This window comes from Oryza sativa, chromosome 6 (assembly GCF_034140825.1).
Source record: "Oryza sativa Japonica Group chromosome 6, ASM3414082v1".
NCBI classification, from domain to species: domain Eukaryota; kingdom Viridiplantae; phylum Streptophyta; class Magnoliopsida; order Poales; family Poaceae; genus Oryza; species Oryza sativa.
Genome location: NC_089040.1, coordinates 15065654 through 15078996, shown reverse-complemented (window position 1 = coordinate 15078996; position 13343 = coordinate 15065654). Strand labels below are relative to the sequence as shown.

At 38.8% G+C, this 13343-nt stretch overlaps 1 protein-coding gene across 1 annotated transcript; it reads left to right on the top strand.

Annotated features, from left to right (window-relative positions):
* The first annotated feature begins 203 nt into the window (after nucleotides 1-203).
* Nucleotides 204-13135, top strand: LOC4340998 (uncharacterized protein At2g34460, chloroplastic). Its single transcript, XM_015785537.3, has 4 exons — nucleotides 204-932; nucleotides 1048-1164; nucleotides 11372-11644; nucleotides 12764-13135. Exons 1-4 carry the CDS (start codon nucleotides 615-617, stop codon nucleotides 12929-12931), a joined length of 876 nt encoding a protein of 291 aa, XP_015641023.1. The 5' UTR covers nucleotides 204-614; the 3' UTR covers nucleotides 12932-13135.
* The last annotated feature ends 208 nt before the right edge of the window (nucleotides 13136-13343 follow it).

Sequence of the window (13343 nt, the reverse complement as noted above, 5' to 3'; positions counted from 1 at the left end):
GACGCGGTCGTCAGGGCAGAAGAAATCGGCGTGGCCGTGGTCGATAGGGAGGAGATCGGCGCAGATGTGCGTGGTCGCCAGCAAGGAGTCAGTTGGCACGGCCGTGGTGGCTAGACAGGGATCAGCGATGGCGGGAATACCAGGGGCGGAGGATGGCAGGATAATCGAGGTCACCGACGGTGAGATAAAACGGCGGCGGCAGGATGAACGCCGGCTGATCGAAATGGGCGCCACCACCGGAATCGGGCTGTGCAGGAACGGACGGCGGATGGATGCGGCGAGATGGTCGGAGCAATACGAGACTAAAACAAAAGGAAAATACAAATACCCAAATTACCCTTAAGCACATAGTTTGTAAGTATTAATATGCCCTTCAAAATGGATGGTTTAGATCGTTTCTACTTGTAGTAGAATACCTGTAGAAAGCACCATAGACAAGCTCATTAATATAAGAGGCTATATTGATTAATTTTTTTTTAAGTCATATGCACAGGCTACCTAGAAGGCGAGCCCATTTTTTAGTTATTACTACCACCACAGCACTACTAGAAATTAGGAGTAGAAAATAGTAGAAACATCTCTAACCAGCAAAGAACAGGAGCCACACGAATCTAATGGCCACCGCTTTCCACACCATCGCCGCCGCCCGCCCCCGCCTTCCTCTCGCTGCGTTCGCTTGCCTCTGCCCCGGCCCCCGCCCCGCCACCAGAAAGCTTAGCCTCACCTCCACGGCGGTCTCCACCATAGACTCCGCGCCCGCTAGTTCGTCGGACGCCAAGAAGACGACCACCGTCTTCGTGGCCGGCTCGACGGGCCGCACCGGCAAGCGGGTCGTGGAGAAGCTTCTGGAGAGGGGCTTCGGCGTGGTCGCCGGCACGACAGACGTGGGCCGCGCCCGCAGAAGCCTGCCCCAGGACCCAAACCTCCAGCTCGTGAGTTGCGCAGAGACACACTAGTACTAGTGTTCCGTTCCGTGCAGCTTGTGCTGTTGTTCTTGATTTGTTGGTGATGATAGCACGAAATGCATGTGTGTGGTCTGAATTGAAGGTGAGGGCTGACGTCATGGAGGGCACAGACAAGTTGGTCGATGCGATCCGTGGCGCCGACGCCGTCGTCTGTGCGACGGGGTTCCGGCGGTCGTTCGATCCCTTTGCTCCATGGAAGGTTTGCCCGCAAATTGATTGAAGTTCATCTTATCCAATGCTTTTCCTTTTGTTGGGGTTATCCAATGCTTTTGTGCCTGATTGGTTCTCATTATTTATATTAGTAGCTGTGACAGGTTTTATAGTTATCTTTGTCGACTGATGACACACATTGGTGACGGGCTAAAACCGTCATCTTTGTCGGGCCTAATTTTGAGCCCGTCACCGATAACACACATCGATGACAGGGTTAGATTTGGGCCCGATAAAGATAATTTTTGTCGGGCCGCAGTGTTGGCATATGGAAATTGTCTGTACGATAATATCTTTGTCGGGGATTCCTAACGCCCGCGTACACGATGGCCGACGCGTGCACTGCCCGTCGCTAACCATGTGATTAGCACTAATGATGACGTGATTAGTGATTAATGCTAACCATAATTAGTACCTTCAAGAACTTTTTCTTTTTTCTAATAGATTGAAAACTTTCAAGTTAGATTTGAAAACTTTTAACTTAAGATTTAAACTTTCAAGTCAAATTTTGAAATCTTTCAACTCAAACTTTGAAAATTTTCAACTTGAAATTTAAATTTGCAAGATAAATTTTGAAAACTTTCAACTCAGATTTAAAAACTTTCAACTCGAGATTTGAGAACATTCAACTAGATATTTGAAAACTTTCAACTCAGATTTGAAAACTTTCAACTCGAGATTTAAAAACATTCAACTCCGATTTGAAAACTTTCAAGTTGAGTTTTTAAATTTGAATTATATACAATATTTTTTATTAAAAATATCTTATAATAGAAATTTTGATACCTCGGCATGCATGCATGTGCAGTTGGCTTGCCGTGTGCGCGCAAGATAAGCATCCGGCGCGTTTGCACGAGATAGCAACTGCGATCTTTTGTTTGTGTTTATTTCATACCGTTATAGATGATGACAGTGTGACGGTTCACACAAGCCCCCGACACGGATAGGCCGTCACAGATGAGCAGTTCTGTTCTAGTGTGAATGTCTGAAACTATTGTGAGTTTGTGATGTTATAACTGTCGGTCAACACTGGCTAGGTAGTTCTTCGGCTAGTCTTGTCTCTCGGCTTCTAGTTTATGTGCCAAACATTCAAGGCTAATAATTCTCAATACGTTTATCAAATCTGATCGACCAAGTATTGAGAGTAGCATACTAAACAAATAAGTGGAGAGTACAACTGAACAAAAATAGTCAATGTGATCCAATAGTTATCATTCTAACGCTTAAGCATTAAAGCATGTATATATTTGTACACAGATGTTTACACAATTGGCCTTTATATAATATCTATACGAGTGCAGGAACTATACAACAGAAAACAAAAATACGAGGGTCTGATCCTATTGAAGAACCTAGCTCTTAGAGCAATATTACTTACGATGGACTATTTAAGTTTGTCAATAGTTTTTTTAATTTCCTATTTTCTAATATCTCCGTTTTAGGTTATAAGACGTTTTTGACTTTGGTCAAAGTCAAACTACTCTAAGTTGGACTAACTCTAAAAAAAAAGATAGTAATATTTACAACATAAGCATAGTTTCATTAAATTTATAATTGAATAAATTTTCATAATATATTTGTCTTAGGTTAAAAATATTACTACTTTTTTCTACAAAATTAATCAAACTTAGAATAGTTTGACTTTAACCAAAGTCAAAACGTCTTATAACATGAAACGAAGGGAGTATTTATTTACTATGCTCATTACTGAAAGCATTATCACTAGAACAGGTTCGGTCATCTGTAACGGGCCTAAAACCTCATCCCTATCAGGTAGCTTCCCTGTCACTAAGCAAAGGTTACTGATGTGAGAAAATATCTCAATCGGGCATCCGGCCGTCACGGATGACACACATCTCAATCGGGCTAACACTATAGCCCGTCACGGATGATTCTCATCTCTAACGGGCCTAAACCATAGGCCGTCACGGATAACTCTCATCTCAATCGGGACTAAACTATAGCTCATCATGGATGACTCTCATCTCAATCGGGCCTAAATTATAGCTCGTCACAGATAAGTATAATAAAAAAAATAATTTTTGTTTTTTGGCTAGCCTCAGGCCTTTGCTAGCCACGCCCGCGGGTTTGTTTTTTCTACACCCGGTCGGTCACCCATCACGAAATTGCTCCACCAGAGAAGAACTTCCCGGTCGATCACCCATTCGGGAATTGCTCCACCCTAAGCACGCTTTACCTCAGAGTTCTTTGAAATCGACTTCTGGAGAAGAAGTTGTACATTCCTTCACATACACAACCATCAATATATTTAACACAACCACATTCACATAACATCAATTTTGATCACATATTTCACATCCATTCACATATTTCACATATTTCATCAGCAAAACCGAGTTAATTGGATCAAATATATATTTAGCAAGTATTAACATGATGAGGAGGCAAATCAAACTTCTAGGCAAAAATAAATTTTGAAATGAATTTTATGATACTAAATGAACTCATATGAAAAAACTGTCAAAAACAAAGTTGTAGAACTCAGTGAGATCTACCAATTTTATTTTGGTCATTTCTTTATTTGGGTTTGATTGAACTATATAAAATTTGAATTTTAAAATATAAGAAATTCAAATAATTTTTCGAGTAGTAAATGATTTCAAATGGAAAAATTGTCAACAACAAAGTTGAAAAACTCATCAAGATCTATCGCTTTTATTTTGGTCATTTTTCTATATAACATTTTTTGAATAGTTTGAATTTGAATTTGAAAATATGACAACTTCAAACAATATTTTCAAATACTAAATGATTTTAAATGGAAAAGTCATCAACAACAAAGTTGTATAAATTATCGAGATTTATCAAGAAAAATAACCAAAATAAATATTGTAAATATTGACAAGTTATACAACTTTGTTATTGACAATTTTCCATTTGAAATAATTTACTACCCGAAAAATTATTTTGACTAATAAAATGAATTATTATACTACAGTCAATTATTTTGCTACATGTCAACTCACAAATATAAACATTTCATATGAAAAATGAAAAAAATACTAAGTCATCTCAATCGGGCATTAGTATAGATCCCGTCACTGATGAGTCGTCTGTGACGGGCCTAGTTGTTGAGATATGACCGCACAGACATGTTAGATGGGCATAAAACTCATGCCCATCACGGATAACACATATCAGTGACGGGCTGTAGTTTAGGCCCGATTGAGATAACATTCCATTATCCGTGACGGGCGCCAACTTGGGGCCCGATTGAGATATGGAATGTTATCTCAATCGGGCCTAAACTACGGCCCGTCACTGATATGTGTCATTCGTGACGGGCCTGAGTTATCTCAATCAGGCGCTTTTTCGGCCCGATTGAGATGACTTCCTTGTGACGGCCGCTAATTCCAAGCATGTTAGAGGCCATCACAGATAGAAGGATCTGTACTAGTGTATGTTTTGAATCGTTAGGTTCCTAGATGTCGGCAAAACGACAAGATTAATCTCACAGATTCGCTCACACTCTCTCATTTTGATGATTGTCAAACAGAAACAGTAGTCTGAAGTTTTAGAGAAAAAACAGAGGAACAAAGCAAGAAATTTGTGCAGTGCAACCTTCTTCTGCTTTTCGGTTTTTCTCTATTTATTCTCTTCCATCCAACGGAGTTCATTACATGCAAAACGTGACCGAATAAAATGCCAGATCTTACTAATGCGCCATCCCACATCGTGGTTTCTAGCTCGGTCTTATCTCACTGAAAAGCGACTAGTTGAGCTGACCGAATGCTAGACAAGCCAGCCAGCTAGTTACATGCAGAAAACAAAAAAGGAAACTACTAGCAATGCTCACAAGATTACACAAATAAATCCATCACTAGATGCATAAGCCACAGAGATATATATAAGCTTGTACATTTCATTCTATTTACTGCAGAGAATACAGATAACAAAAGATGTTCCTCTAAAGAATATAAATAATCTATTTGCATGTTTTCACCGTTATTATTTTAAACAATAAATGATCATAGTATTTGTATTTTCATTGAACCTGACATCTCTCATCTCTGCGCTGTTCATCTGATCAGCGTATTTATGAATTGCCCAATGAATACTTCAGATTGTAGGATCACACAAGACCAAATAAACCTACCAGAGGGGGGTGAATGGTAGGGAAAACCAAAAACCTAAAATCTTTTGGGGAATTAAAGATTACCCTCGAACGAAACCAACAGCACTCGACTAGTGTTTAAAAAGTGCACCAACAGCACTCCTCACCAAAATCTCGAACTAAACTCGAAACCCTAACTTTCTCTCAACTCTAGTCTCTCTAAACTCGATACCGGGAAGCCTCACCCTCCCTCTCTATTTATACATGAGGTAGGCTGTGCAAAGCCCACGAATCTAACACAACTTAGGACTCCTAACCACGTAGGAAACCCTCTCTTGCAAGTAAACATCTTATCTCTTTCCTTATCTCAATCAAACTTTCCGAATTCGGACTCCCTTCCAAACTCGACTCCTCTTTCCATACATACACAATCCCACTTGTATACCATATGGATTTCTTCATCACCACGTGCATTGACCTCTAGCCTTTAGTATCCCGCATGATCTCATGATCCCTGGACATCAACTTCTCCCAAGCTGACTCCGATCTATCACCGGCAACACTCTCCTGAGGCCTCAAGCAACACCTGCACATGCAACAACCAAGAAACCATATTCCGAGCCCAAGTTCGTCCCAACTTGACTCACATTAGTATAACAACAGTATCCTTACGCATAGAAACCATCTAGAAGCCAAATCCCCGAAGGAAATATCCAAATTCAACAAAAGAACCCGAAACCGACATCGATCAGGATCCTGCCGGTCAGACCATCGGGCCGGCCGGTCTGACCGCCGCAACACCTACGGTCTGACCGGGGCACTCAGCCGGTCTGACCGCCAGGGTCAACCGAAACAGCACACTTCACAAAATCAACCATCTTATAAGATCTCCAAATTAACATTAGCAAACCACCAATATTTTCATCACAAAATCTAAATCAACTCCTTGATTCTACAATCTCACCCCTTGATGAAAATCATTGGCAAACAACAAATGGTTTGTGGTGTTTTATGAAGCAAATCCAAAAAGCATCTTCAATGCCTTTAAAGAAAAATCTCTCACTTTTGATAAGAAAGAAATTCCTTCTACTTATGACAATTATGCACATTTGTTACCTTGTTCTCCCCCTTTTGACAATGAGTTCATCAACATTTTTTTTTCCGGAGAGCTTTGCTATACCAAAAGTAATTCAAGAACATGTGTTGCATCAACAAGGTAGACGACATGACAATCTAGTTAACAAGCATGCATAGAAGTGTAAACATGAACCTAAGATATTGTCAAAAAGATCAAATCAACACTAAAGATTCATGACTTCAAACGATTTATAATGCAATATATTCACAAGCACCTAGGTTGAAAAATAAACACTATACATATATACCTATTGCATTTATCACTCTTTCTCAAATTAGCTTTAGCACAAAAACAATCAAAAGAATTTTTTTTCACTTTGATTTGAGCCTTTTTGCTCTTTTTATTTATTTATTCCGGGTACGTCCTTGTCGTCAAGACTGTTTCCAAGGATTCGGCACCCATTATTTTTGCTCACATCGAATACGTCCTTGTCCCAAGACTATTGCCAAGGATTTCGGTATTCAATTTTTTATAGATTTTTTATTCTCTTGCACAATGAGTAATTACAAAGCTATTTGAGGAATAATAATTCAATACATCATATATATAAAGCATTTAAAAATCAAACCATATGCTAGCATCAATATTGCATGTTTACTTAATTCAAGTGAAAAATTATATGTCATGTATCAAATCACTTAAAGACAATATCAAAAGCTCATATAAAAACTAACATGCACACAAGCTAGTCTAGTCATCACATCACCTAACATGTATTGCTAGCATATACCGGAATATACTAAGGCACAAACAAAGCTCTTCTTCTTTTTCAATTTTTTATTTTTTTATGTTTTTCATTTTTTTATCACACCATGCATGAATAAAACATGTATGCAAAAAGAAAAATCAAAAGAAGAAAAGAAAACATGAATGCAACAAAGAGCCAAAACTCCCCCTCAATTGATGCCAAAAGGATGAACAAAGAAAAGCAAATCGAGAAGAATCCAACGGTTTCATGAAAATATCTGCAAATTGCAATTAACTATCAACAAAAGCCAATTCAACATCTCCCTTCTCAACATGATCTCTCAAAAAATGATAGCGAATATCAATGGCATATCAATGTGCTTCGTGCGTGAGTGTTGTACAGGATTCTTAGCAATATTAATAGCACTAGTGTTATCACAAAGAAGAGGAACTTTCTCAAAAGTAAGACCATAATCTCTACAAGTTAAAATAAGCCAAAGGATCTGAGAACAACTAGCAGCAACAACATATTCAGCCTCAGCAGTTGATTGAGCAACATTAGACTGTTTCCTAGAAGACCAAGCAATCAAAGAAGTAGCAAGAAAATAACATGTTCCACTATTACTTTTCCTATCAATTCTACACCCACCAAAATCCACATCCGAATAACCACTCAAACATATAGAAGATGATGTAGAATACCAAATTCTAAATTCTAGAGTATGTTGCAAATACCTCATGATGCGTTTAACAGCTTGACGATGTGAAGCATGTGGAGAAGCTTGAAAACGAGCACACAAACACACAGCAAATTGAATGTCCGGTCTAGAAGCAGTGAGATAGAGCAAAGATCCAATCATGCTCCTATACTCCTTTTAATCCACAACTTCACCATCTTCATCCGGATCCAACACAGCGGTTGATCCCATCGGTGTAGAAATTGGCTTGCAATCCGCCATCTTGAAGCGCCTTAAGAGATCCTTGGTGTACTTCATTTGATGCACAAACGTACCTTGCTTCATTTGCTTGATTTAAAGTCCCAAAAAGTAAGTCAACTCTCCCATCATACTCATTTTGAATTCCCTACGCATAGTCTCAGCAAACTCCACAACCAAAGGGTAAGATGGACAACCAAAGATGATATCATCCACATAAATCTGAACAAAAAGTTGATCATCACCATGCTTAAGAACAAAGAGAGTTTTATCCACTTTTCCCATTGTAAAACCTTTAGCAAGCAAAAAGTTTTTCAATCTATCATACCATGTCCTTGGAGCTTGTTTCATCTCATTAGCAACACATGTCAAACAAGGTTTTTCACTAGATTGTTTAATCCTTTTAGAGCTAATCACATTAAACATCGAACTAGCAAACAAGGCAATTTGACATTTATTCAAAGCTCTCTTTGTCAAAAACAATTCATCAACCAATCTAGTGTTCATGGCAAAGCTCATATCAAGACAAGATTCAGATTTCTTAATCTTTTTAACATGAGACCTATTAACATCTCTAACAGCTTCAATTTCCTCAAATAAAACCTCACAAGATTTACACTCATCATTATCATAAACAAGAGATTTTATTCTAGAATTTTCAGCATTAAGAAATTCAATAGTAGCTTCATATTGATTAATCTTTTTCTCAAATCTAGAAATCTTATAACCAAGTCTAGCAATAGCTTCTTGAAGATATTCAACACTAGGAATTTGAGTTACCTCATTATCACAATCAGAATCTTCATCCACGCTTCTAGCCATGAGACAAACATCATTCTTGCCTTTGTTCCCCTTGCCATCATCCTCATCACTCTCAAATTCAACATCGCTTGATTCTTGGGCAGCTGCAAATGCTTCATCAAGCGCCTTCTAATAGAACTTCTTCATCTTCATGTTCTTGAATTGCTTCTTGTTCAACTTGGTGTTCTTGGTATCATCTTGAGGTTCTTCCTTTGGACTCCTTCCAAGCTTGGGACAATGAGATCGAAGATGACCAAGTCCTCCACAATGAAAGCAACGAGGTGGTCCTCCTCTTTTCCTGTGCCTGACATTACTTATAGCTCGAGAAAATCTGTTAGCAACCAAAACCAAGTCCTCCTCACTGATTTCAGCTAGTTGATCATTGGACAAGGCATTAAAAACAGCAAGTACATCCTTAGGAGAAGTATCCAAAGAAGATCCAGATGAAGACACCAAAGCAGTAGATTTCGAATCTGTTCTTTTTGAAAGAATATTCATCTCATAGGTTTTCAATTTAGTATAAAGAACATCCAAAGTCAAAGTGTTCATGTCAACAGATTCCTGAATAGAAGTCACTTTAACATCCCAAACTCTCATATCAAGATCATTCATAAAGAGACGAGCAATCTCAGATTGATAATAGTTAACATCATAAGAATCATCAACAGATCCAAGATCACTCAAAATTTTATTGAAATGGCCCAAATAATCATCCAAAGATTCACCAGAACTCATCTCAAATTTAAATAGTCCTTTTTGAAAACATCTTTTCGCAACTCCTTAATGTTTGTAGATCCAGTATGAAAATTATTCAAAGCTTTCCAAATCTCATTATCAGTTGCAAGATGTGAAACATGATCAAAATCAGAACGAGAAATCCCACTAAGAAGAATATTTCGTGCTTTGCAATTGTTTTCAAAATCAGTTTTCTGGGCAATAGTTTCAATACGTTCAGGAATCTCATAAACTCTAGCAACTTTCATCCAGATATCATAGCCTTGAGATGTAATATAAGACTCCATCCTTTTCTTCCAATAATAAAAAATCAACTCCATTGTAAATATGAGGTTTGCTTGAAAACTTTTCAGCCATGGCAACAAATCTAAAGATCGGTAAAGATCAAATAGAAAAACGTGGCTCTGATACCACTTGTAGGATCACACAAGACCAACAAACCTACCAGAGGGGGGGGGTGAATGGTAGGGAAAACCAAAAACCCAAAATCTTTTGTGGAATTAATGATTACCCTCGAACGAAGTAGACGTCGAAGCCCTGTCGCCACCAGTGACACCGCCTGCCTGCCGCCAGTCAGAACGCCGAAGCCTCACCGGTCAGACCGCCCAGACACCTACGGTTAGACCGCCGCTATCTCATCGGTCAGACCGCAGGCACACCTGCGGTTAGACCGTCGGGACACAGAAATACTGGTAGATGACAAACTCGAAGATGTAGATTGAAAATTTTCGACTTTATTGCATCAACTAGTGTTTACAAAGTGTACCAACAGCACTCCTCACCAAAATCTCAAACTAAACTCGAAACCCTAACTTTCTCTCAACTCTAGTCTCTCTAAACTCGATACCGGGAGGCCTCACCCTCCCTCTCTATTTATACATGAGGTAGGCTGTGCAAAGACCACGAATCTAACACAACTTAGGACTCCTAACTACGTAGGAAACCCTCTCTTGCAAGTAAACATCTTATCTCTTTCCTTATCTCAATCAAACTTTCCGAATTCGGACTCCCTTCCAAATTCGACTCCTCTTTCCATATGTACACAATCCCTCTTGTATACCATATGGATTTCTTCATCACCACGTGCATTGACCTCTAGCCTTTAGTATCCTGCATGATCTCATGATCCCTGGACATCAACTTCTCCCAAGCTGACTCCGATCTATCACCGGCAACACTCTCCTGAGGCCTCAAGCAACACCTGCACATGCAACAACCAAGAAACCATATTCCGAGCCCAAGTTCGTCCCAACTTGACTCACATTAGTATAACAACAGTATCCTTACGCATAGAAACCATCTAGAAGCCAAATCCCCGAAGGATATATCCAAATTCAACAAAAGAACCCGAAACCGACATCGATCAGGATCCTGCCGGTCAGACCATTGGGCCGGCCGGTCTGACCGCCGCAACACCTACGGTCTGACCGGGGCACTCAGCCGGTCTGACCGCCAGGGTCAACTGAAACAGCACACTTCACAAAATCAACCATCTTATAAAATCTCTAAATTAACATTAGCAAACCACCAATATTTTCATCACAAAATCTAAATCAACTCCTTGATTCTACAATCTCACCCCTTGATGAAAATCATTGGCAAACAACAAATGGTTTGTGGTGTTTTGTGAAGCAAATCCAAAAAGCATCTTCAATGCCAAAAATTTTTAAAGAAAATTCTCTCACTTTTGATAAGAAAGAAATTCCTTCAACTTATGACAATTATGCACATTTGTTACCTTGTTACTTGTCATGTTACTTGTGAATGCAGTTGTGCTCTTTTAGTTTTACAAGCGGTAGCCAGTTGAAGATTTTGCTTATTGCAGGTGGACAACTTTGGCACAGTAAACCTTGTTGAAGCATGCCGCAAGGCTGGGGTTACAAGATTCATACTCGTAAGTTCCATTTTGGTCAATGGGGCTGCGATGGGTCAACTGTTGAATCCAGCATATACTGTGCTCAACTTGTTTGGTTTAGTGCTGGTCGCAAAGCTGCAGGCGGAGAAACATATCAGGTCATCAGGAATAAATTACACCATTATAAGGCCTGGAGGCCTGACTGAACAACCACCAACAGGGAATATAGTCATGGAGCCAGAGGTAAAATAAAATTTGCGTCTTAACGCTTTCATCAAGTTCTGGTTGTCACCTGGATCTAGTTTAAATTTTCTTAAGATGTTTGTGAATTTGCAAAGCTATTATCATCATATTTCTGTTATTCCCTCCATCCGAAAACGTAAGAACTTCTAGTTTCTTTTGGAGAGATTAAGGATAAAGGTAAAAGACTATGATGCCTTCATTAAATGATGGGTGGTTAGAGTCGGAAAGTGATTGGTGGGGAAGTAGTACTCTAGGGCTGTGTTCTTCTCCCTCCTTTATCAACTTATCTTTCTCGTTTTCCGCGCGCACGATTTTTAAAATATTATGGTGCTTTTTTTGTAAAAAAAAAATTCTATTCGAAAGTTGCTTTAAAAATTCATATTAATCTATTTAAAAAAATTAGATAATATTTAATTAATTATTTGCTAATGAGTTGCTCCGTTTTGCGTGTTGGAGGGATTAGTTCCCAATTGTGGAAACGAATGCAGCCAAAAGTCCTTATATTTTGAGACAAATTTCAATGCTAGAAGTTCTTATATTTTGGGACGGATGAATTTTGTTTCTTTCATGGAATTAATATTGTTTAGTTACACGTATATATGGCATGAAACATGTATTGCCACATCTATAGTGTGTGCTAGTATGTTTTATGGCATGTTATTCTGTCTTCGCGATGTATTGCCACATGTATTGCCATACTATGTCCCTATGTGTCATTCCACATCAGTGCATCACTGTTTGTTAATCATATTCAACCAATGGTAAAATGACAAAACGAGTTCTTTGGTTCATTGCCAATTTGAACCTTATGTTTAGCTAAAATTTGGTCAATGCCAAGAATTTGGTAAAACATGGTGCTTGTGATTTGGTATATCTTTACCAAAATTTTGGCATTATCATTTTTTTTTAGTTTGGGCATCAAATGGCCCAATTATTTTATTTTTGAGAAACATGCCCGAAAAGTCCTTTTAGCAACTTGGCTAATAAACTGCTACTAATATAGGGACATCTGATGTAATTTATGCGCTCCTCAGAAGGTTTTCATTTGATACAATTGTATTATGTTGAAATTTCTATCTTCCTACAAGATATGTGATATTTGTTTTGAACGATCTGTAGGATACACTTTACGAGGGCTCCATATCGAGACAGCAAGTCGCAGAAGTAGCTGTGGAGGCATTGTTATGCCGAGAGGAATCTTCCTACAAAGTTGTCGAGATTGTCACCCGAGCTGAAGCTCACAATCGTCCTCTCAAGGATCTGTTTGCTTCTATTAAGCAAAGCTGAGTAACGGAGCACAACTGAACAAGTTGTTCCGGCCCTGAACTTCAAAGGGGGCTAGCATTATTCCAGAAATTGTATAGTGATGTGTCAGGGTGTTCATACCTAGTTAGGAAAAATAGTTGTCCTAATATAGTGATTTAATGTTCTTTACTATAAAATGGAATACGCACACCCACATCATCGTTATAAACTATAATTCTCACATCATATCACCGAGCACAAATCAGAGCGAAAGAAAACACGTATAAACACGTCTAAAGATGCATTGGCTTAGATTGACAAATGAAAATTTTTGGGGCTCTCAATTTTTTAAGAGAAAATTCGATCTATAGCACAGGAAAAAACTTGGTACCAAAAAATAGCACAAAAAGTTTTCACTTTCAATCCATAGCATAGGCCACCGGTTTTTCTTCGC